The sequence below is a fragment of the Sorex araneus genome, chromosome 4 (genome assembly GCF_027595985.1).
Source record: "Sorex araneus isolate mSorAra2 chromosome 4, mSorAra2.pri, whole genome shotgun sequence".
Lineage (NCBI taxonomy): Eukaryota > Metazoa > Chordata > Mammalia > Eulipotyphla > Soricidae > Sorex > Sorex araneus.
In genome coordinates, this window is record NC_073305.1 from 80,601,914 (window position 1) to 80,626,934 (window position 25,021).

General features: G+C 39.4%; 1 protein-coding gene across 3 annotated transcripts; it reads left to right on the top strand.

Annotated features, from left to right (window-relative positions):
* The first annotated feature begins 7,065 nt into the window (after positions 1–7,065).
* Positions 7,066–20,186, top strand: ENPP4 (ectonucleotide pyrophosphatase/phosphodiesterase 4). 3 transcript variants are annotated; one of them, XM_004605835.2, is made up of 4 exons: positions 7,066–7,514; positions 12,461–13,319; positions 14,947–15,117; positions 16,953–20,186. In XM_004605835.2, exons 2-4 carry the CDS (start codon positions 12,494–12,496, stop codon positions 17,315–17,317), a joined length of 1,362 nt encoding a protein of 453 aa, XP_004605892.2. In that variant the 5' UTR covers positions 7,066–7,514; positions 12,461–12,493; the 3' UTR covers positions 17,318–20,186. The 3 variants fall into 3 exon arrangements, with proteins under 3 accessions (XP_004605892.2, XP_054990578.1, XP_054990577.1); XM_055134603.1 differs by having other exon boundaries at positions 16,956–20,186; XM_055134602.1 differs by having other exon boundaries at positions 7,066–7,290.
* Positions 20,187–25,021: the final 4,835 nt, after the last annotated feature.

Consider the following 25,021-nt stretch of genomic DNA (forward strand, 5'->3'; position numbering starts at 1 on the left):
ATAAATCATAAAGAGGGGCTGGAAAGACAGTAGAGCAGGTAGGGTGCTTTCCTTGCACACGGCCAACCCCGTTCAACCATGGATATCCCATATGGTCCCCGGAATACTGACAGTAGTAACTCCTGAGTGCAGAGTCAGGAGTAACCACGGAGTACCACTGGATGTGGCCCCCAAACAACAGCAACAACAAAAAGAAAACAACTGCTGTCATAAAGAGAAATGAAGAAAAACAATCTGGGACTCAAATGAACAATCGGGGGCTCTAGTGGCAAAGCAGGTAAATGCAAGTGAGAAGCCTACATTCAACCTCCAGTAGCCCAGGGTCCCTTCACCAGGTGTGGCCCCCACAAAAACAGCAATAAAAAGGAGAAGAAACTAGTAAGATAGTACGGGGTAAGTTAGAAGCCTTGAATGTATCCAACCTTGCTTCAATCTCTGGCACCACATGTCCCTCTGCCCTCCCTGCCCCCCAGTATGACCAGGAATAGCCCTGGAGGTCCCTGAGCATCTCCGTCCTGTCCTGTTAGCTTCCAAGACACAGTTAGTTCCTGGGCACCACAGTGCTTGAGCAGCACTAATCTTTTGACTGTCACATTGAACCCTAGACTTAGTTGCCCTCAGGAGTGGTTCCTTGCCCTCTGAGTACTTGCCCTCTGAGAGTCCACCGCCCCAAAAGTAAAAAAAAAAAAATCCCACTTACAAATCCATCCCTCCAAAATTCCAGGAATACATATTCTGAAAACTATATGACAATGATGAAAGGAATTAAAGAAGATACAATAATGGAAAGATACTACTTTATGGATCAGAAAAATCAATGGTGTTAAAGAGTCTATATGATCCAAAGAAATCTACAGATTGAATACAATCTTTATCAAAATCCAAAGGCAATTTTCACAGAAATAGAGTAAATAATCCTAAAATTTGTAAGGAATTACCAAAATGTCCCAAATAGTAAAAGAAATCATGAGAAAGCAGGACAAAAATGGGAGTATCATAGGTCCTGAGTATCATAGGTCCTGATTTTTAGTGATATTACAAAGAGATAATAATCAAAATAGTGTGCTATTGGTGTGGGTCAATAGGACAGAATAAAGAATCCTATATCAGCCCAAACATAAACAGTTAGTTAGTTTTTAGCAAAGAAGCCAATAGGGAAAGGATGGTTTCTGCAATAAAGCAAACTAAATAACTACCATCTAAAAAAATAAAACTAGATCATTATTTTTAAGTATACACAAAATTTAACCTAATGGAATACATACTTGAGCATGAAACTTGAAAGTATAAAACTCCTGGCTAATTCCAATAAGCTTCTTGACTTTAGTCTTAATGATTTTTTTTAAAACCAAAAGCAAATGCAATAAAAACAAAACCAAACACCAGAGACTTTCTCAAACCAAAAAGCTTCTGCCTACCAAATGAACCGATAAACAAGAAGTGAATGTAACAAATGGAAAATAATAGTTGCAAATTACCTATCTGGTGAGGATTAATATCCAAAATATATAAATAACAACTAAAGAAACAAATGAAAAATAAAACAAGTAAATAACAAACTGATTTAAAAATAGGTAGGAGGGCCAGAGGGATAGTAAGATAAGAACTTCCCTTGTATGAGACTATTTCAGCATTGACCCTGACTCACTGATCCTCAATACAAAACATGATATCCTGAGCAGAGACCTAGGAATAACCTTGGAGCACTACTGAGTATGGTTCAACACCCCCCACCCTGCAATAACTAAAATTAAAATGGTCAGAGAATCTGAATAGATACTTTTTTAAAGGAGACAGATGGTTAGCAGGCACATAAAAAGTTATTCAACTTCAGGGGCTGGAGTGATAGCACAGCGGGTAGGGCGTTTGCCTTGCACGCGGCCGACCCGGGTTCGAATCCCAGCATCCCATATGGTCCCCTGAGCACCGCCAGGGGTGATTCCTGAGTGCATGAGCCAGGAGTGACCCCTGTGCATCGCCGGGTGTGACCCAAAAAGCAAAAAAAAAAAAAAAAAAAGTTATTCAACTTCATTAATCACCAATGAAATACCAATCAAAACCCCAGTGAAATATCCTATTGGGAGAACAGATTATAATACACCTGTTTGGTTGAAAATTATCAGAAAGATAAGAAGTAACAAGTTTTGATGGGAATAAGGAGATATCTTAAACATTGCTTACAGGAATATAAATTGCTGCAGTCACTATGAAGAATAGTATGGCGAGCCCTCGAAAAATTAAAAATATAATTTCCATATAATTCAGTAATTCTATTACTGGGTATTGACCCTAATGAAACAAAAACATTGACTCAAGGATATGTACAGCTTTCATGTTCATTACAGTACTATGTACAATAGCCAAGTCACGGAAGCAACCTAAGCTCCAATGATGAATGCAAGAATAAAGGAATTGTGATATACAGTCATGTGTCACTTTAACCATGAGGATCACGATCACAATCACAAAATCCCGTTGATCATCAATTTCTCGAGCGGGCTCAGTAACCTCTCCATCTGTCCTATCCCTGAGATTTTAGAAGCCTCTCTCCACTCAGCCTTCCCAACAATGCCAAGGCCACATTGGAGGCTCTTCCAGGGTCAGGGGAATGAGATCTAGCTTTAGCATATGAATACACCATGGGAAGCTTGCAAGGCTGTCCCATGTGGGCAGGGAAAAACTCAGTAGCTTGCTAGTTTCTCCCAGAGGGAGAAGTAGGTTATAAGATACCACTTCTGGGAGCTTGCTTTTAAGTCTCTGGATGTTGGCCGTTGATGGGATTACACTCACCTGGGTTCCTCTGCCGGTACCTTTATGCGTTAGGCTTGTCCAAACGTGTGGAGAGGGGCCTTGAGCATGGCTGTGGCTAGGTTCTGGTGGTCTTCAGCTACCGGGAGCTCTGCTCGGGGCGTGGAGGGAAGCTGGAGCCCATCCCCTCCAAGGGGCCCAGGGGAAGACAGCCAGGCATGCGGGCAAGAAACCATGAGGATACTTTCCAAGAAATGTGTATTAGGTAACTTTGTGTGAATGTCATAGAGTGCATTTTTTTCAAAACCAAATATTATAACAACACATCAGTGTATAGCCTTTTGAGACTACCATGTTCTATGTTGTCCTTCATTGACTGATCATACCAGTGACAGGGTACTTAAAAGCTTCTTGTATCTATAAAAAGTATATAGATATTTGTGACATCAAGAGGAATTGATGAATCTTGGATGAGTCATGCTAAAAATATGTTAATAAGAAAAAAAGACAAAAATCTATGATCACACTAATATGTGAATTCTAGAAGGAAACCAAAACCACACTCATAGATACAGAGAACAAACTTGCATTTGTCAGAAGGGATAGAGTGGGTAAAATGTTAGAAGGGGGTTAAAAATTAGAACTGTATAAACATAGAGATTTCCAGTTATAAAACAAATAAGGTGATATCATACAAATTTCAGCTAGCAATATTATAATGTATATTTTAAATTTGCCAAGAACAGAATTAAAATTTCTCATCACAAGAAAAATTGTAGCATCACTTCTCAGCTTTTGGCTAAGATCAAGTGAATAAAAATTAGTTCTGTGTGGTTAAATATGGAATTTAAACTTATCATAATAACTGCAATATAAGCAAATGTGGACTCTATATGTTTTACAACTGAGGTGAATATACTGCTCTATGTCAATTATATCTCAACATTAATGCAACAAAAAATCTACCAAAAATAAAGCTTATTTGAAAAAACATTATAAGTAAATGTTATTGTACCTATCAAAAATAATATGTATGTTGAAAATTGTATTGACAATAATTTTTGGCAAAGTTATTGTTTTCTTTGTGAAATCATCACATTACTCCAATGTATACATCGTGACTTCACAACATCCATTCCACCTTACCCCCATTAAGAAAACAAGTAATCTGGTAAAAGAGATCTCAAGTGTACACTGAATTGACCTTCTGGCATGCCCACATATCTGGCTGGTTTAGGTTTAGGGCATATAATACAATTTTTGCCAAAGTGAATTTCTATGATTGAAGATAGTTGGAATGAATGAGATGGCTACTGGAAGCTTCTGAGGGGCCAAACTTGAAGTCATTTTTATCATCCAATAGAAATGAAAACTGTTTCATATGGTCTTGTTTCTACTATTAGTACAGTTCCTTTAGCACCAAAGGAATCTGAAGTCAACTATATTAATATAGTTGGATGGTGACATTGGGTTGCTATTTCAACCAATTGTGAACCCTACCCTGTCTCTGAACATCTCATTTCACAAGATCATAATTATCTTTTATTTTTAAATCCATCTGAAACAAGTACTCAGTTCTCATAATAAATATTTAGAGAACAACCAAAATTCGGTGCCCAAAAGATCCTTATGAGCCATTTTATCCCTGTGTTCTTGACCACATTGCATTACAGAAAAGGAGATCAGAGCACAGAACTCACCCATCTCAGCAAGGTATCGGGGTTGAGGAAGGGGCAGAGACAGTGAAGGCCGATGAAGGGAGCCTGCTCTCCCAACACCATCCACCAGCTCTCTCCTCTACAAATCTTATCTAGGTGGCAATCAGTAATCAGTGCTAAGGAAAAGTACCTAGATGGCACTTTTGATTTAATTTTACTAAAGCACTGTGATTCATAAAATTAGTCATAGTTGATTTTTAGACATACTATGTTCCAACACCAATCCCACCACTATTGCCAACTTCCTTTTACCAATGTTCCCAGGTTCCCTTTCCTATGCCCATACCCTGAGACTGCCATCTTGACAGGCACCTTTTTAGGTTTGGTTATTAAATTTTGGGTCTCATGATTTCAGTGTTGTTGATTCAGTGGTTTGGATATTTAGTTCTATCATTCCTTAACACCACTGATGTACCTGAATCCCCTTGACCCCTATCTACCCCCACCCCATTTATTCACATCTGTCTCTTCTTCCTCCACCCCTCAAACCCCAACACGATTTCTTTCCTCCTCTTCCCTGTCTTTCTAGATGGTACATATTACGCAATCATGTACCCACATTGGCTATGCTTAATCATATAGCCCAAATTTAAAAAAAAAAAGCAAATTGCACTAAGCTGAATAATATGCAGTTTTTCCCAGAATCACTTCATCTCCTGAATGTAGTATGTAGTTTGAACTGTACCATACTTTTTGTGGTCCCTACTGTATCACTGCCATCCTGTTGTTCATCAATTTACTCGAGAGGTTGCAGGTAATGTCTTCTTTCGTCCCAACCCTGAGATTTTTAGCAGCCTCTCCTTATTCGTACTTCCCAACGGTGCCATATATTGGAGGCTCTTTCAGGATCAGGGGAATGAGACCCATTATTGTTACTGTTTTTGGCATATCAAATACGCCACGGGGAGCTTGCCAGGCTCTGTTGTGCGGGCGGGATACTCTCAGTAGCTTGCCAGGGTCTCCAAGAGGGACAGAGAATGTATATAAGAGAATACAAGCAAGTATGTTAAAACCAAACACATGTGTGCTACTTTAGGTACATCAGTGGGCTAGTGGTCATAATGATAATAATCTTTGAAACATAGCACGTATCAGAATTTTTGAAACATAGCATGTGTCAGACACTGTGCTGAGTGCTTTGTTTTATCTCATTTCTTTGAAATTAACTCTAAGAAGTGGGTACTCTAAGAAAGCCCATGGAAACTCAAATAGGCTAAAACATGGTTCACATTACGGCTCAGCTACAGAGTGAGCAGAGTAAGTACTAAAACTGAGGTGGCTGATTACAGGGATTGAGCTATTACACATCTGCAATTCCTTCCTGCCCTCTAATAGGCTAGAGAGCTAGCTGTCCCAAATTGACCAATGTATTGGGAACATGGGAGCTGTAAAGAACTTAAGGCACACATTACCAAGTAGGTGAATATCTCCAGCTGCAAACAGTCTTTGCAGCTGTTTCCAAACTCCAGGATCTTAGTAATGGCTCTACTCAGTCCAAGGGTCAAACTCTGACCAAGACTTCTACGATTCAGAGAACATGGTGATTCACTACTATGGATTACTAAACCTAGCACTGCGCCTACATTTATAAAAACTGGGAATATTACATATGACTCGTATTGTTAATATAATTGTATATTTTCAAGCACCTGCTAGAAGTACAACATTGAATTGGAAAGAAAATGTCCTGTTGAATCCTGCATTTGGGAAACAGCAATGAATTCCGAGCACCTGAGCTGTTCTATTAAATTCAGCATTCAGCATTCAGCATTGAGTGCATGCCTGCTTCTGCTTTTGTTCCTACAGACACAAAGAGGAAAGAAGACACTATACTCTTTGTCAAGTATGCCTTGCGAAAGCCAAGTGTTAACAAATAAATCTACCTCTGTTTGGTAAATTCTCTTCATGCTAGCAAGGCTAGAGTTACTTTCGAATGTTTAGGTTTAAACTAAAGGAAGGAAAACAATCCCACATCTATATCTGTAAAAAGAAGTTCCTATTATCCAGTTGGTACCATTCCTAGCTCCCCACTGCAAGTATAGTATTTTGTTTTTCTTACAACCTTCGTTGTAAGCGCCTAGGGCTCAACTTCTCTTGTAGAGGTATTTACTTATCTAGTAAGAAAAGACATACTGCTCTAGCAGAACCAAGGGCATGAATCCCAATTTACTGGAGCAGACCGGAGTTGCTCATCCTAGGATCAAGTGAAGCCAAAGAAGTTTTTGTTTTTTTTATTTTTCCATCAGATACCTAAATTTTCCGGGGCGTGGAGGGGTGGAGGCAGATTAAGTGGGTAAACTAGAAGCAGAAAAAGGCAATAACGCGAGAGAAGGTAATAACCAGGGGCTTTCCTAGGACTCACTTAGTGTCTCAGGCTACTCAGCGCTAAAATTACAGGAAAGTGACAGAGAGCAATGAGTCTCTACCCTGATTCAATCCGACCGTCGAAGCACTGATCTCGCGGTGGTACCCGCATTCAACCAATCGTAAATAGGATTACATTCAACTCTGGCCCTGGTATCCAATCGCAGGGCCTGTCTCAGACCCCCCCCCACCCCGCGCCGCGTCCCGGGGGCTCCGCTGCCGCGCGCCCGGCGGCTGCGCAAACCCGGGAGCGCCAGAGCTCGGCGGCGCGGGGCGCGGGGCGTTTGGGGCTGTTAACCGAAGCCTGGGCACCCGCGATTGCGCAGGCGCCTCGGGGAGAGCGGCCTCGCCCTTGTCCGTTCAGGTCTCTTTTTGCCCACGCGCCCCACGAGCGGCAGGTTCCGCGAGCGCCGAGTTCCGCGGGCGCCGAGTTCCGTGCGCTGGAAAGACGCGGCGGCGGGTGAGTGTGAGCGCGCGCCCGGGCGTTCTGCAGGGAAATGCCACCCCCTCCCGGTGCCCCTAGGGGCTTCGGCCCGAGAGGTGGTGGGACACCTGCCCTGTGGCGGGATCCCCACACGCACTGATATTTACATACATACCCCCGGGTGCTGCCTGCGACGCCCGGGACAGACCCGGGCGGGGGGCCGGGAAGGCGGCGAGGGAAGAGGCAAGAGCCTCTAGCAGGTAGGTTTGGACCCGGGCATGCAGGCTGGGGGGGGCCTGGGGAGGGGCCAAGCGGCCGGTGTAGGGGTGTAGAGGAGGGGAGGCGGACAGGCTGGACAGGGGTCGGGGGAGGAGCTTCTGGAAGCATCAGCATTGGTTTCTGTTCTTTGGAAACATGATATAATCATTGCAAAGCAGGCAGCAAAGGTAAGACTTCAGTGACTTGGGTAGCTGGGAGCGCTGTCAAGCGCTTTATAAACAAGACTTCCAGTTTCTTTTTGTCATCACGACGACCCCTTGAGACAGACACTATGAGAGACTCGTCCATGTAGGTATGAAAAGTCCCCAGGGGGGTTGGGGTGGGGTGGGGAGTGGGGGTTGTTTTTGCTTAACCAACAGGTTATTTGAAAGCTACTAAATCCAATAGGAAGTAAGCTGCTTTTAAAAAAATTGATGTTATAACATTAATATTCTTAATCCTTTTCCTCCCAGAGGCTGTTTTAAGCTATTTTAACGAAATAAGACTAACTTAAAACAATGTTGCGAACTTATAAGTACTATAGTATAGCTACTTCAAGCACCTTTTGTCTTGAAATTAGCTTCAAAATATAATTTGGCAGAAATTTTGATGAAAAAACACAGGGAGAACATTTTTTGGAAAAAAAGCTGTAAGTTTAGGTATTTGAAAATACTTGCTAGAGATCCTTGTGTGCACTAGAAAAATGGGAGAATTACTTAGTACCCTAGCACTTTAAAGAACGAGAATATCATTTAGGGGGTGTAGGTGTTTGAAAATACTGGCTAGAGATTCGTGTGCACTGGAAAACTGGGAGAGTTACTTAGCACCCTAGAAATTTAAAGAACAAAAAAGTTATTTAGGGGATGACTTTTCCCCCCTTAGACCATTAAAATAATTATTAATAATAATCTGAAGGAAACTACCTAAATTACTGTGCATAGACAGTAATGCTAACTTAAGACTGTTAAGTTTTTCTTTAGAATAAGGCATTAGTACTACAGAACCAATAGCATGCTAATGGTTACAGTATCCTTCATCATATCTGTAGCTGATACTTCAGTTCTCAAGGACTAAGAATACCAGTGAAAGTTGCTTGACATACATTCCATTCAGGTAGAAAAGTCACTGCCCAGCAGGTAGAATGTGTTTTGTTCCTTGTCTTATAGATAACGACATAGTTTTTCTTGGGATGTTTGGATATAATCCAGATGGGTCTGCATATATGGAATTTTACAGAAATTCTCCCAATGTTTGATAACATAACAATTAGTGATTATTATTCCTTTGAAATGAGTTCACTCATTTGAAACATAAAATCATACCCCACCTGTCCTTCCTCCCAAAGAACCTAACTATTTCACTGATGTTTTCTTTGTAGTTGAATAGTTCTTTTTGAATGAAGCAGATCCAAGTATTACTGATGAAAGGCATTCTGGCAGGAAAAGTTCTGTGTTAAAAGTCTGAAATTATGTACCCTTGTTTTGTTTGTTTTGGGGTCACACGCTACAGTGCTCAGGAGCTATTCCCGGCCCTATGTTCAGGAGTGACCCCTGGCAGTACTTGGGGGACTGACTGTATGTGAAGCCACGGGTAAGAACCGGGACAAGCCACCTGCAAATCAAGTACACTACCTGCTGTACTATTTACTTTGTTAACAAATTAATGCAAGGCAGGTACCACCAGTGGCTCACACTTAGCTACAGCTTAATTAACTCAAATACAGTACCCCTGTTGCTTCTTGGTTTTAGTTTCTTATTTGTTTTGTTTTGAGTTTTGTTTGTTTGGTTGGTTTGTTTGGGGCCACACCCTGCAGTGGTTGGGGCTTACTCCTGGCCCTGCACACAGCAATTCTCCTGGTAGTACTCAGGGGACCATATGGAATGCCCAGGATCAAACCCTGGTCAGTCTCATGCAAAGCAAACTCCCTACCCCTGTACTGTTGCTCTGACCCCAGTACCACCCCTGTTGCTTTAAGGTATATCATCATCCCGTTGATCATCAAATTTCTGGAGCAGTCTCGGTAATGTCTCCATTCATCCTAGCCCTGAGATTTTAGAAGCCTCTCTCTACTCGTCCTTCCCAACGATTCTGCATTGGAGGCTCTTTCAGAGTCAGGGGAATGAGACCCAGCTTGTTACTGGTTTTGGCATATGAATACACCATGGGGGCCTTGCGAGGCTCTCCCATGTGGGCAGGAAACTCCTGGTAGTTTGCCAGGTTCTCCCAGGGGAGAAGTAGGCTATAAGGTACCACGCAGCTGCAAAGCGGCCACACACTTCTGGGAACTTGCTTTTAAGTCGCTGGATGCTGGCCGTGGATGGGATTACAGGGTACCGGGAGCAGTCCCTGGGTGTGACCACCTCGCTACTGGAAAATGGGAAATCTGGGTATATAATTTCATAGATTTTATAAATTAAGGTATATAATTTCATAGAATCATGCAACCATCACTTACAGACTACTTGCAAACATTTTATCACCCTAAAGGACCCTTATATCCATTGCCAGTTACTCCACATCTCTCCCCAATCCTTTGTCCCTGGTAAGCAGCTTTTAAGATACTTTGTATCTATAGATTTGTATATTTTAAGCATGATACTTTGTGATTTATTTTTGATATTCCATTCTATATGCCAATTATTTATTCACTCCTCACGTGATGAACATTCATTTTTTATTCTTGACACTTCAGAATAATCCTTCAAAACATTAAGGCTCTGATTTTCAGAGGCTTACATTTCAACTGGAGAGCCTGGCAAGCTCCCAGTGGTGTGTTTGATATGCCAAATACAGTAACAATAACAGGTCTCATTCCCTTGACCCTGAAAGAGCCTCCAATAGTTGGGAAAGGCGAGTAAGGAGAGGCTGCTAAAATCTCAGGGCTGGGACGAATTGAGATGTTACTGGTGCAAATCGATGAACAATGGGATGACTGTGATACAGTGATACATTTCAACTAGTCAGTATTTGAGTATCTTCATAAAATACATATCATCTAGGCTGTATGTTTGAAAGAATGTCTCTTCAAGGTATTGCATTATAGTTGAGAGAAAGAATACAATAAAATTACTCATGGACTTAATTCTGTTCACCTGCAACTGTGTATGACCTCTCGGCACATAGCTCTGTGGACATACCTGCATACAATCCCACATCATATCAACCTTCACAGAAAATTACTTCTAAAACACTGGAAAGCAAACAAACAAACACCAGAATATCTAGTCTAAAGCCATCTCTGCTTCTTGTAACTAGATAAATTTCAGTTTAGGTAGTTTAGCTTTCACCCACTATTTAGTTGATGTCTTCTAATTCCCTTAGTCATGCTAAATTTCTGGTAGAATCTCAAGACCAAGTAGGATCAACTTGTCTGTTTTACTCATGCGTGAGCCAGGACACTAACTTGCCTAGATCATTCATAATTGTCCTTTAAAATGCATTGCCTTGGCTGTGGACATTGACCACCAGATCTGTTTTCTCATAGACTCCTATTCTTCATATTGGCCATTTCAGACATGCTTTGTGTCTTTCAAATGTCTGCTGCTTCTGTTTCTTCTGAATAATTCACCTGTTTCGCCAAATGAATAATGTGACCCTCTTTATCTCCATCCCTCAAATCTCTTAGCTTATGTGGAATTTATTCCTTTTCTCATGTTGTAATGCATAAGATGCCAGCCCATCTACAGTGAATCATTCTACCTAAATCGCTTAACATACTTTATAATGGACTAAGGTAGATACTGAGACAGGGAGATTTGTTAGGGGAGACTTTTTGTTTGTTTGTTTCTTTTTTTGCCCCAGTCAGTGGATTCTTAAAGAAACAGGAAAGCTCTGAATCTGAAGTACTATGTAGTTAAGTCTTTGACAGTAAACAGGATGCTTATTTAAGAGAGAGGTGGTAATGAAATTCCCTTCCAGCTGCTGTGTCTGTTAGAAAGAAATTGTGGTCTCTTAAGTTCCTTAGGCTTTTATCTGTGTATTAGCAACTCTCATGTGAATATTGGGCTGGTCTAGATTGAGGTGGGTGTGCTCTTTTTTAAAATAACTTTTGGGGGCTGGAGCAAGAGCACAGCGGGTAGGGCATTTGCCTTGCACACAGCTGACCCAGGTTCGACTCCCAGCATCCCATATGGCCCCCTTAGCACCGCCAAGGGTAATTCCTGAGTACAGAGCCAGGAGTAACCCCTGTGCATTGCTGGGTGTGACCCAAAAAGAAAAAAAATAAAATAAAATAAAATAAAATAACTTTTGTTTTCACGCCCCCCCCTTTTGATGCTAACATTTTTCAACAAGAATTCGCAGTCAATCAGTAAGGTAGACTTTCAACTATTTGTTTCTGTGGGTTAAAAAGAAATGAATCTCTGACATTTGTAGCTTAGAACCATATCACTCTTACACAGTGTGGGATTATGTGACTCCCCCCCCTTAATTGGCAAAGGAAAAAGAAAATATTTATCTTGGAAAATTGGGGCCCCGGAGTAATTGTATAGCAAGTAGGGGGCTTGCCTTGCCGATGGCCAATGTGGTTTCAATCCCCAGCATCCCGTGTGGCATCATTTCTGTTTTTGTGTGAAACAATTTTTTTTGTTTCCTCATCTGTCCTTATTAAACCCTTAGAAAAATACCTGCTGCTGCAGAGAAAGCAGCCAGATAGGATTATTTATATGGAGGCTAGGAATAGCTCACTTCCCTTTCAGAGCACGAAGGATTTGGTAGGACATTTATAAATAGGAAATTAGATAAATAGAGTCAACTATAATTTTTTTCCAACCTTAGCTTTATACTGTTATCTTTAAATAAATGACTTTAGTTTTTAAATTAATGTAGGTAAAAGCTGATATATAAAAAGTTTTTAAATGTTTATTTTCTTCTCCCAGTGGCAACACTTCTGTAACCTGATCCAAACCAAAAAGCCTTTCTGCATATAAATTGTGTTTTTATGTTTTAGGAGCCCTGATTGCTTTCCTTCAACACGTTCATTATGAAGTTATTAATATTACTTTTATTTTCTGGACTTACAACTGGCTACAGAGAAAATTCCTCCCACAGTTTGCCACCCAAATTATTACTGGTGTCCTTTGATGGATTCAGAGCTGACTATTTGCAGAACTATGAATTTCCCCATCTCCAGAATTTTATCAAAGAAGGTGCCTTGATAGAGCACGTTAAAAATGTTTTTATCACAAAAACATTTCCAAACCACTACAGTATTGTGACAGGCTTGTATGAAGAAAGCCATGGCATTGTGGCTAATTCCATGTTTGATTCAACCACAAAGAAAAATTTTTCTGACTTCAATGACAAGGATCCTTTTTGGTGGAATGAAGCAGTACCTATCTGGGTCACCAATCAGCTTCAGGAAAACAGATCAAGTGCTGCTGCTATGTGGCCTGGTACTGACGTATCCATTCACAATACCACACCTTCGTATTTTATGAATTATAGTTCTTCAGTGTCATTTGAGGAGAGACTAAATAACATTACCATGTGGCTGAGCAATTCAAGCCCACCAGTCACCTTTGCAGCACTCTACTGGGAAGAACCTGATGCCAGTGGCCACAAATACGGACCTGAAGATAAAGGAAACATGAGCAGAGTGTTAAAAGAAGTAGATGACCATATTGGGGATCTGGTTCATAAACTCAAAATGGTAGGGTTATGGGAAAATCTTAATGTTATCATTACAAGTGATCATGGGATAACCCAGTGTTCTGAAGAAAGAGTAATAAACTTGGACCTCTGCCTTGATCACTCAAACTACACTGTCATAGATTTAACCCCAGTTGCTGCAATACTTCCCAAAACAAGTAAGTAAAAATAGCCAAGGATATTTAAAGTCAGCATAATTTGAATGGGGCAATTGAGGGAGGGTTTTGTAAAAAAATGAAGCTCTGACATTTGTAGCTTAGAACCACATCCTTTTTTTTTTTTTGTAGTGAATAATATTTTTATGTTCTTCAGAGGTTCACTTCAGATTTCATGTTTTTCTGGTTTTTTTTTTTGATCACTGTGAGATACAGTTGCAAAGCTTTTATGTTTGAGTTTCAGTCATACAATGATCCAACACCCATCCCTCCACTAGTGAACATTTTCCACCACCAATATACCCAGTATCCCCTCTCCCATCCCAACCTTCCCCCTGCTTTGATGGCAGACAATTTCCCCCATACTCTCTACTTTGGGGCATTATGGATTGCTCTATAGATATTGAGAAGCTACCAAACATAAAGCTATGTTTGGTACTTTATATACTTTTTAGCACACATCTCCCATCCTGAATGATCCCTCCAACTATCATTGACTTAGTGATTTCTTATCTATTCTAGCTGCCTTCTCCCCCAGCTCATGAGGCAGGCTTCCAACTATAGAGCAATATTCCTGGCCCTTGTGTCTATTGTCCTTGGATGTCAGTCTCATGTTATTTTTTATTCCACAAATGAGTACAGTCATTCTATGTCTGTCCCTCTCTTCTTTTTTGGGAGGGGGTGCGGTGGTCATACCCAGCAATGCACAAGGCTTACTCCTGGCTCTGCAGTCAGGAATTACTCCTGGCAGTGCTTGGGGGACCATATGGGATGCTGGGAATTGAACCCGAATTGGCTGAGTGCAAGGCAAGTGCCCTTACCCACTGTGCTATCACTCCAGTTCCTGAATCTCTCTCTTTCTGACTCATTTCACTTAGCATGACATTCTCCATGACCATCCATTTACAAGCAAATTTCATAACTTCATCTTCCTAGCTGCAGCATAGTATTCCATTGTACTAAAGTTTCATTAACAAGTTGTCTGTTCTTGGGAACTCGGGTTGTTTCCAGATTCTGCCTATTAGAACCACATTACTCTTATACTTAGTACAGAATGGGATTATATGATTTCCCTCCCCCCCTCTGCCCATTAATTGGAAAAAGGAAAGAAAATATTGTGGAAAATTGAGGGCTAGAGTGATAGTATAGCAGGTAAGGAGCTTGCCTTGCACCTGGCCGACGTGGTTTCAGTTCCTGGCATCATATGTGGCATCATATGTGGTCTCCATGGATCTGCTTGGAGTAATCTCTGAGAATGGTGGAGTCTGGCCCAAAAACAAATAAAATTCTTGGGTTTTATTGATGTTTAGTTAATAATATTTAGTTTGCTTATATTTACTTAGGAAACTAGATGCAAGTTGTTCCAAGGACAATCACAAAATGAAATATTTGAATGCTTGTAAAAAGGTGGTGTACGTGTATATATATGTAATTTTTATATAAAATATATATTATAAGTATACACACACTAACACTATCACATAATTATTATTCTGGGCTTTTATTTAAAGAATATAGAGTGATATTATTTATGATTTATTTTTAGTTACTCTAATAAGAAGTATGCTTTCCTTAATACCTTAGCTCTAATATTTCCTTTTTTCCGTTTGCTATTTCCTTTTTCTTCCAGATAGAACAAAGGTTTATAACAAACTGAAAAGCTGTAACCGTCACATGAAAGTCTATCTCAAAGAAGACATTCCTGCCAAATTTCATTACCAACATAATGATCGAATTCAGCCTATTATTTTAGTTGCTGATGAAGGCTGGACAATTGTGCTTAATAATTCTTTAACAAAATGTAAGTATTTATTTAGGATGTTTCTTTTGGATGCTAAGGATAAATCAGATGTAAAGTGGTTCTGTTAGCAGGGAAGTTTGATTACACATGGTCACACAGAATAATTAGTTCAGTTTTTGACTATCGAATTCCCAGGTCTTTATTCTCTTTTCATTTAATAGCAATTTAAGAGTAGCCACAGTTTCACCCCAGGTTTATTTTATAATTTGGGGGTGTTTGGGTTCTTATCTGATGGTGCTCAGGACTTACTTTTGGCAGTGCTCAGAAGACCATATGTGATACTGGGGATCAAACCTAGGTTGGCTATATGCAAGGCAGGTGCTTTACTCTCTGTGTTCTCTCTCTCTCTCTCTCTCTTTCTGTCTCTCTCTCTCTCTCTCTCCCTCAGACCTGAAAGATTAAAAGGGTGACCTTATAGTTTCACTTTTTTTCTAAACTTGAGTTACCAGTAATTTTCACAAAGCCCAAGAAGCTATAAATCTATGTAATCAATTTGTCATGGGATGTTTCAATAGCACAGCGGGTAGGGTGTTTACCTTGCACGCAGCCGACCCTGGTTCGATTCCTCTGTCCCTCTCGGAGAGCCCGGCAAGCTACCGAGCGTATCTCGCCCTCATGGCAGAACCTGGCAAGCTATCCATGGTGTATTCAATATGCCAAAAACAGTAATAGCAAGTCTCACAATGGAGACGTTACTGGTGCCCGCTCGAACAAATCGATGAGCAGTGGGATGACAGTGCGACAGTCTTTGAAAATAGCTGGAGGGCTGGATGGGCTGTAGTCTGCTCATTCCTGACTTACAGCAATTCAGACTCATCAGGCAAAGTTATGACTAAGGGCAGTGGAATTTGTATATGATTTCTGTTTCTGTTAGCTCTCTATATTATTAAGAATTTGGGAAATAGCGATAAAGGTAAGGAATAGAAATAGAACCCAAACGGCTCATAATCCCTTGATGCAGGGAGACTGAAAATGTCAATTGAGGGGTTGTCCCTTTCATATCTTTCGAATCATGTGCTTATTTTTTTTTATTAGGAAATAATTAAATATACAAAGAACAGTGAGCAATATTGATCATTCATCTCTCAGTCACTTGCAGTTCAAGAAAGTGAGCTTGTTGTATGCTGTTCATGAACATCAGAAGGCATGATTTTACAGAATAAAGCTGAAAATTGAGAATTTGATACTGGAGTTTTACCAGAGGGCCATCACATTTTTCTTCGTATTAGATTTCACTTTAATCGCAAGTTGAAGAGATAACTTTAACAATAAGAGTTAGACTTCATATCATACAAGAATTCTTTCTGAACATTCTCAATATGTGGCACTCCACATGTTAGGTTATTTCGTTAACTGTCATTAAACCAGTAGTAGCTTCTGTAATCATGATTGTTTTTTTAAAAGTAATTTCTATAGGTGAGGTTTCAGATTCACTTCTCCCACATTCACTTGTTTTCTTCTTATCTGTTTTCTCCTTAGTCATTTACCTCAGCCCTATCACTTTTTTTCAATCACTCTAACAAACACTTCTAGAGATTAAAAGATAGAATAAGTATAATAGGACTAGAAGATAAATATACCAGGTTGAGAAATAGTGTTAAATCCAGTTTTTATGAAGTACTTAGAAGAAGTGAGGGGACGGGAGAGGGAAGAAGGGAGAGAGAGGGTGAGACGGAGGGAGGAGAGAGAGAGCACACTCATGACTGAGTAGAAGAAACTTGAAATTTTTATTTCTCATCCCTGTCTGCTCCAGTTCATTAGGATTAGTTAGTATGTTTATACTAGAAGAAAGTTCTTTTGTATGGAAAGACTAATGTGGTTTTATTCTTTTTCAGTAGGTGACCATGGTTATGATAACTCTCTGCCTAGCATGCATCCATTTCTAGCCGCCCACGGTCCTGCATTTCACAAAGGCTACAAACAGAGCACAATTAATGTTGTGGATATTTATCCAATGATGTGCCACATCTTGAGATTGGACCCACATCCCAATAATGGAACCTTTGGCCATACCAAGTGTATGCTAACTGACCAGTGGTGCATTAATCTCCCAGAAGCCATTGGAATTGTTACTGGTGCACTCTTGGTCTTAACCACTCTAACGTGCCTCATAATAATCTTGCAAAATAGACTGCCTGTGCCTCATCCATTTTCCCGACTTCAGCTGCAAGATGAAGATGATGATCCTTTAATTGGGTAGTGTTGGGGTTTATACCAAGTATCTTTGGTTAGTCAGAAGGCCAAGTATTTACCCTAAAAAATGGTATTATAACTGTAAAAATATATACATTGAAGAAGGGACAAAATTTTACACCAAACATGCTAAAATTATTTCATTTTTCCCTATGTTTTGATGCATTAAATGCGTAGCCTGGTTATATGAAGATTGCTAATAATACATTGATTAACATCAGTCCTTTCTCTGGAAAGTCTTTTTTGAGAAAAATACTGCATATGCACTTTGTTTTTGGTTTTTGCAACAAAGGTCTGCTATATCTTTAGATGAAAAATTTGCCAACTTTCAGTGGGCATACTTTTCTAATTTTATACTTATAAAAGAAACAACAGAAATCCTTAAACAATTAGTGGGTTTTGTGTATCGGGGGGAAAAGGTTTCTTGTATTTTTATATTTACTTTTAGTAGATTTTGAATCTCCAAACCCAGGGATAGGTGGTCTCTGTAGTGAAAATAAAATCTGTTGACTAGTCAGAAAAGAGCTGGTAGGGGCTGGAGCAATAGCACAGCGGGTAGGGCATTTGCCCTGCACACGGCTGACCCAGGTTCAATTTCCAGCATCGCATATGGTCCCCCGAGCACCGCCAGGAGTAATTCCTGAGTGCAAGAACCAGGAGTGACCCCTGTGCATCTCAGGGTGTGACCCAAAAAGCAAAAAAAACCAAAAAAAAAACAAAAAAAAACTGGTATACAAAGAAATTTTAAATTTCAAGAAAAACTTTCATGAAAAACTGACCATGTAATATAATACGTAAGCCTTCACCTTATGTCTTTGTTAAAACTGTTAAGTTATTGATCTCAAAAGATATATTCTGAAGATAACTGCCAGTAAGAAATTAATAGAGTACTTTTTCTTTGTGTTCATGTCTGTGTGCAGGTATTTTAATTGTGTGTGTTTGGCATGCAAGTGTGTGTGTGAATGTATGGGTGTGTAGACCTTTTGCTTGAATGCTTGGGTGTGTAGACTTGAAGTTACATAATCAGAGATAGATGATAACTGGGTATTTGTTGGACTTCCACATTTTTGTAGAGCAGAGATCTCAAGAAAGGTAGTTTTGACACTGCATATTAACTTGCTCTCTTTTGATCCACAAGTTAAAATTGTAATTTGAAATTTTTTATTAAGTTTGGGGCCAGAGCGATAGTACAGCTGGTAGAGTATCTGCCTTGTATGTGGCCAAGCCAGTTCCCATCCCTGGCATCTCGTAAGATCCTCTGTGCCAAGGAGCAATTCCCAGGCACAGAGCCAGGAGTAAGCCCTGAGCACCCCCAGGTATGGTCCAAAAAACCAAAGGGAAAACATTTCATTAAATTTTTTTGCCATTTTCTCAAATTATTTACTGTAACTAGAATACTTAGAAGTTCTACAGGAAAATTTCTATCCTGAGCACAAATCTAGTTTTGACTGGATCAAAATAAGGAATAGGGATTTTATGCTTACCTTTGAAACTTTATGTCTTATCTTGTTGGGAGTAGTTATTTTAATGGAATTTAGAATCATATACCTTACTCATCTGTTAAGTCACCGAGTAATATCTTAGCACTAATAATATTCTGTCACCTGAGTGCTACCTCTTTCTCCAATATTTGATTCATAGAGATACTTTGGCTATCTTTGCTAGGCAGCAGCTGTGATAAACACAATATTAATATGAATATGAAGAAAACAGATGCAGCAGACTAGATTGTATCTGCAAAATGGAAAATTTAGTTCAGGGACCAATTATCAGTACCTGAGGCAAGTGATTAATATTAATAGCATGTCTTCTAAATACAACAAGTAACTGTAGCAAACGTACAGCCCAGTTAAATGGTGGTAAAGAACACAAAATGATGCCAGTTATCAAACCTGTAATTATCTTGCTTGGCCTCTGCTGATTTCCTTGTCCTAGTATTTGGTGCCCTATGTATTTGAAATATTGAGAAGCATTTCTATTTTGTGTTAGTAACCCATGCTATTGGTCACAAGGTCCTGTAATAAAACCAGCATAACAAATGAATAAGATGAAATCAATAGGATTAAATTTGCCTTTTAATACTTTTTAAAATATTTTTCCCTCACATAAGAGCTGATATGTACAAAATAATAGAAAAATTTTTTTACTTTGGTTTCTATAGAAAGCAAAGAATGGGTTAATTTAAAGCTGTAGACATATTTTGGAGTATTCTATCACAGAAGAATATTTTGTAATAATTGAATAGAAGTTGGTCTTTCCGGTGGTGTCAGTGTTAGTACATTATTTTGATGGGTGGTTAAAGTTTCAGAATGTGTAAGTGTGACTTAGCCTGTGAGTTATGTATATAGGCTATAATAGGAAGGGATGCGCTGCCAGTGTCTTAACCCTTTCAAGGGATGTCATTACCTATTTGTCTTGACTTTTATTCCATTCTCAAAATATTAAATTAAAATTGTAACATTTTTATGTATATGTTGACAGGACGAGAATATTTATTTAATCAGACTCTATTATATTGAATTTTATATTACATCATTTGTATCTTAAAACAACACTTTTCAAGTCACTGATTCTTCTAGTACTCTGAGAAACTCTTTTAGTAAAATTAGCCTTTATACACTGAGGTTTGGTGTATATTTTTGTTAATTAACTAATATGCTGCTGTGTTTTCTGGATAGTAGAAAATATTTGGTTTTAGGAAAATCTGTTTCTGATAATAAAACTTACAGGCAATAGAAAAGCCTTATTTTTGTTAATTCTGAGTGAAGTACAGTAACTAAAGAGTAAGTACAATTCTTGTTTATAAGGGGCATTTCTGCTGTTACTAATGTCCAAGATTGTTTATTCTGAATATAATAAAAATTATTTTAATGTGCTGTCCTTTTGTGTTATTGCTCCATTAAAAGTGGTTTAAGAATGTAAAGATAAATTTTTGGCATATTAGACTGAAAATATCTCTGTGTTGTTTCTGGGCACCTCCTCCTTGTGCCTGTACCTGGTCAGACCTAAGGATGATTGCATTTAATTCCTCTTATTTGGAGGATTTTACTCTATTAAGGATCCATAAATGTATAAATGAAGGACAAAGATTAAAGTGTATTTATTGTTAGTTCTTAAGTCAGATATAAACTAAATGAAATGAGTGTATACTTTAAAGAAATTTATATGTAGTGCCTTAAAGTAAAATATATTTTTACTACATTGTTTGAATATAGTTAATGACTTTGCCTGTGATTAAAATACTTTGTGAATAAAATCTACCAAAACATTTTGTTGTAATTATTATAGAATGCAGTGTCATTGATATTGTCACTCCGTAAAATATATTTATCATGGTAAGTGTTGAAATGATACAGTAATACTGTAAAAATACACAATGATGTTGTTAGGATTTTGTTTTGTTTTTTTTTTGTAAAAAATTAAGTGTATATTATTGAAAATTTTTTTGCAGCACCCATACAAAAAGTTTTAAAGCACATAAATGTACAATTCAGCATAAGCCTATCTTTGTAAAGAAAATCAAGATAACATTTTCAGAGCTTCCAGAGCTGTAATATATTGGCTTAGTAGAGGGGAAGCTGTTTGGCTTTGGGGTGAGTCCTTCATATGTATGTTAGTCTCAGTTCTTCCTGTTCCTCATTTAGGGCTCTTGTTTCTTTATTAATGTTCTGTCTGATTGATCTGTCCAATGATGTAAGAGAGGTATTAAACTCTCCTACTGTTGTGTTGCCATCACTGTATTTCCTCAGATCTGTTAGCAGTTGCTCTGTAACTTTTGCTGCCTCTTTACATGATGCATACACGTTGGTAAGAGTTTAGTCTTCTTGCTCTATTGATCTTTTAAACAGTATGTAATGTTCATTCCTACCTGATTATTTTCTTTGGATTGTATGTTGTTTGGACTGATACATAATATCTGCACCTGCCAGTTTTTACTTGGTCTGCTATTTGCCATATGACCTTTTTCATTTTATTCTGAGCCAGTGCTTATTGTGAGAGTTCCAAGTGTGTCTCTGGTAAGTAACAGAAGGTTGGATTCTGATTTCTGATCCAACAAATTAGTGCCTTTTCAGTCCACTGATATTTAGAGAAATTATTGCCATGAAGGAAAGCATTGCCATGAGGAGTTGGTTGCTTCTGCTGTTAGATCTCTGCTTTGTTGTTTTGTTTTGTTTTGTTTTGTTTTGTTTTAGGGTCACACCCAGGGATGCTCAGGGGTTACTCCTAGCCTTGCTCAGGGGGACCTTATGGGATGCCAGGAATTGAACCTGGGTCAGCCATATGCAAGGAAAGCATCCTCCCTATCACTTTGACACCCTAAAATTGCTGCTTTTAATATGAGGCCATTCAGTGTCCCTAACTCAGCTGGTTTAAATGCTATGAATATCTTCAGGCTGCCATTCTTTTGGGATTTTTTTTTCTTCAAATCTGGATGATGAAATAGAGGATTTTTTTCTTCTTCAAATCTGGATGATAAAATAGAGGATTTTTTTTTTTAATTTTTGGGTCATACCCGGTGAATAGAGGATTCACCGAAATAGAGGATTCTTGACTGAAGGTTCTTTTTATCCAATACTTTGGAGATATATGGTTATATACATATATATAGCATTCCATTTTTTGCTTGTAGTTTCTTAAGAAAAATCTCTGAATATTAAATTTTCCTCATCATTAGAGATACTTGCTGTGAATCTTAGTTTTTCCATTGTATATGAAATTTTGTCTCTCTTTTGCTACTTAAGGTGTCTGTTTTTGGTCTTGCCATTTTGATCACAATATGCCTTGGTATTGTTCTGTTTGGGTTTATTTTATTTCATTTTCTTTGATAGAATGGCACACACAGCTATACTTAGGGCTTCCTCCTGGCTCTATGCTTAGGAATCACTCCTAGTGGTGCTCAGCGGATTATATGTGTCTGGGATAGAACCAGCCTTACCCCAGTACTATCTTCCTAACCCTGTTTGGGTTTACTTTGTTTCCCTTCAGCCATAGTCACATCTAAACAATAACCCTAATCCTGATCCTCACCTTCATGATAACCCTTACTCTAGCAAAAACCTAACTCTGCAAGTTACCCTAAATTTAATATTCACCCTAATACATTTTCAACTTCATCTATAGCCAAACCTGAACCCTAATCCTATCCCTAACCTAACTCTCACCTTAACCCTAATACTAACCCTCACCCTAATGTAGGCCCACCCTTATGTTTGGATTTACTTTGATTAGTGCTCTGTGGGTCTCTTGGATCAGTGCTCCAACATGTCTTTTCATAACGGGGAAGTTCTCACCTATTATTTTTTCAATTTAGCACTCTTCCTCTCCCTCTTTTTCTCTCCTGGGATTCCTGTATTTCTGAGGCTGTTCCACCTGCTGTTGTCAATAATAACCTCTTACAACTTCAAGTTTTTCCTCATTCTCTTTTCTATTGCTCCTGCTTTATTGATGGAGTTGTTTACCATACCTTCAAGATCACTGATCTGCTTTTCATCCATTCTGCTGCTGAGACTACTGTATTCTTTAGCTCCTGTCACTGTAGCACTATCATCCCGTTGCTCATCGATTTGCTCGAGCAGGCACCAGTAACGTCTCCATTGTGAGACTTCTTACTGTTTTTGGCATATTGAATACGCCACGGGTAGCTTGTCAGGCTCTGCCTTGTGGGCGGGATACTCTACAAGTTTGCCAAGCTCTCCGAGAGGGGCAGAGGAACCGAACCCGCGTCGTCTGCATGCAAGGCAAATGCCCTACCACTGTGCTATCTCTCCAGACTTTAGTTCCTATTTGAATAAATTTTGTCATTTTTCCCCATTAGGCCATTTTTAAGTTAAATTGATTATTCAGATATCTTTATCAGGTCCTTTAAACATCAATACAATTATTATTTGGGGCTGGAGGGATACCACAGCGGGTAGGGCGTTTGCCTTGCACGTGGCCAATCCAGGTTCGAGTCCTCCGTCCCTCTCGAAGAGCCTGGCAAGCTACCAAGAGTATTCCGCCCAAATGGCAGAGCCTTGAAAGCTACCCATGGCATATGCGATATGCCAAAAACAATAACAAGTGTCACAATGAGACGTTACTGGTGCCCGCTTGAGCAAATCGATGGACAACGGGGTGACAGTGCTACAGTGCTAATTTGGAGACTTAAGGTTGATTTAAAAAGATCGATGTAGTTGCAGAATTTCCTCAACTTTTGTCACCCTCTCTTGACATAGTTGCCTTTTTTCAGTTTTTAATTTTTCCTGGTGCTCTTCTGTCCGGGGGCTGTGACTCTTCCCCCTGCTAATCCTGTGATTATGGCTTGAGTCACTCCTGGGGGTCCCGCTGCTGTGGACTGACACGGGCACAGTGACTGGGACTGTGTCTGGGTCTCTACATGGGAGGCAGCTGTGCTCACTCACACCTGGAACTCTTCATCACTGTCTGTACATAACTTTTTTTGTGTGTGTGCTTTTTGGGTCACACCCAGCAATGCATAGGGGTTACTCCTGGCTCTGCGCTCAGGAATTACTCCTGGCGGTGCTCGGGGGACCATATGGGATGTTGGGAATTGAACCTGGGTCGGCCATGTGCAAGGCAAAAGCCCTATATGCTGTGCTATTGCTCCAGCCCCTGTATATAACTTTAAGAAGGAAAACTTGTATACACAGTCAAGACAGCACCATGTTTAGAGATGAGTTAGTGATTTAGTCTTAAGGTCTACCTGACATAATGATAATGTTCTGGTTCCGTCCTAAAATGATAGTTACATGAATTGTGCACTTTTAGAAATGCCTGAATTTACTGTTCTACAATTTTGAGTGTGTTTACATCATTAAAAAGGTTAAAGGGCACTAGAGATGACTCCACTGGCAGGAGTGCAGACTTTGCATGCAGAAGCCCTATCCAATCCCTTGCACTACATGGCTCATACCCTCTTTGCCCCGCCCCCAGAACTTACAGGTTTGGGCGAACAACTAAAAAGTTAAGGAGGCCAGAGAGATACTAAAGCAAGGTGCGTGTCTTGGGTGCAGCTGGCCCGGTTTTGATCTCCAGTACCCCATATGGTCTCGAGCCTTGTCAGGAGTGTTCCCTGAGTACAAAGCCAGGAGTAAGCCTGAGTACCACTGGGTGTGGCCCCCAAACAAAACAAAGCTAAATAATAAACATTTTTATGAAGAAATGAAAACAAGCTTAAAAATTTAGACTTCCAAATGTGTAAAAAATGAAGACTGGCTTAGAAAGTGAAGTAGCTCAAATGATGTTAACAAGAATTGAATAAAGATAAATGCTGAATCTACTCAAAAAAGGTTTAATATCCTATTAATACTAATGCCCCAAAGGTTAAAACAAGAAATTAAGGATAATTACAAATAAAAATACTTTGAAAAGTTGCTGGGATAAAAAAAATTCTTAATTTTTAAAATGAATGGTTCTGAGGGGCAGAAGGTATAGTCTAGTGTAGGGCATAGTGGGCCAGAAGGCATAGGATATAAGGGCACTTGCCTTGCACTTGGCTGACCCATGTTTGATCCCAGCATCCCATATGGTCCTTCAAGCATCACCAGGAGTGATTCCCAACTACAGAGCTCAGAGTGACCCAGTTGTAGCCTCAAAACTGAAATAAAGTGGGTCCATTAAATGATGAGTAGATTATCTTTGATAACTTGAATATTGCAGGAAACAGGATTTGAAACTAATATTGTGGGAATAGAGAGAGAACATAAGGTAG

Excerpts from the sequence above, each read along its gene's own strand:
- ENPP4 (XM_004605835.2), top strand. The coding sequence starts at position 12,494 with ATGAAGTTATTAATATTACTTTTATTTTCTGGACTTACAACTGGCTAC. Across the intron at positions 13,320-14,946 it reads TGCAATACTTCCCAAAACAA|ATAGAACAAAGGTTTATAAC; the intron begins GTAAGTAAAAAT and ends TTTTTCTTCCAG. Across the intron at positions 15,118-16,952 it reads TAATAATTCTTTAACAAAAT|TAGGTGACCATGGTTATGAT; the intron begins GTAAGTATTTAT and ends ATTCTTTTTCAG.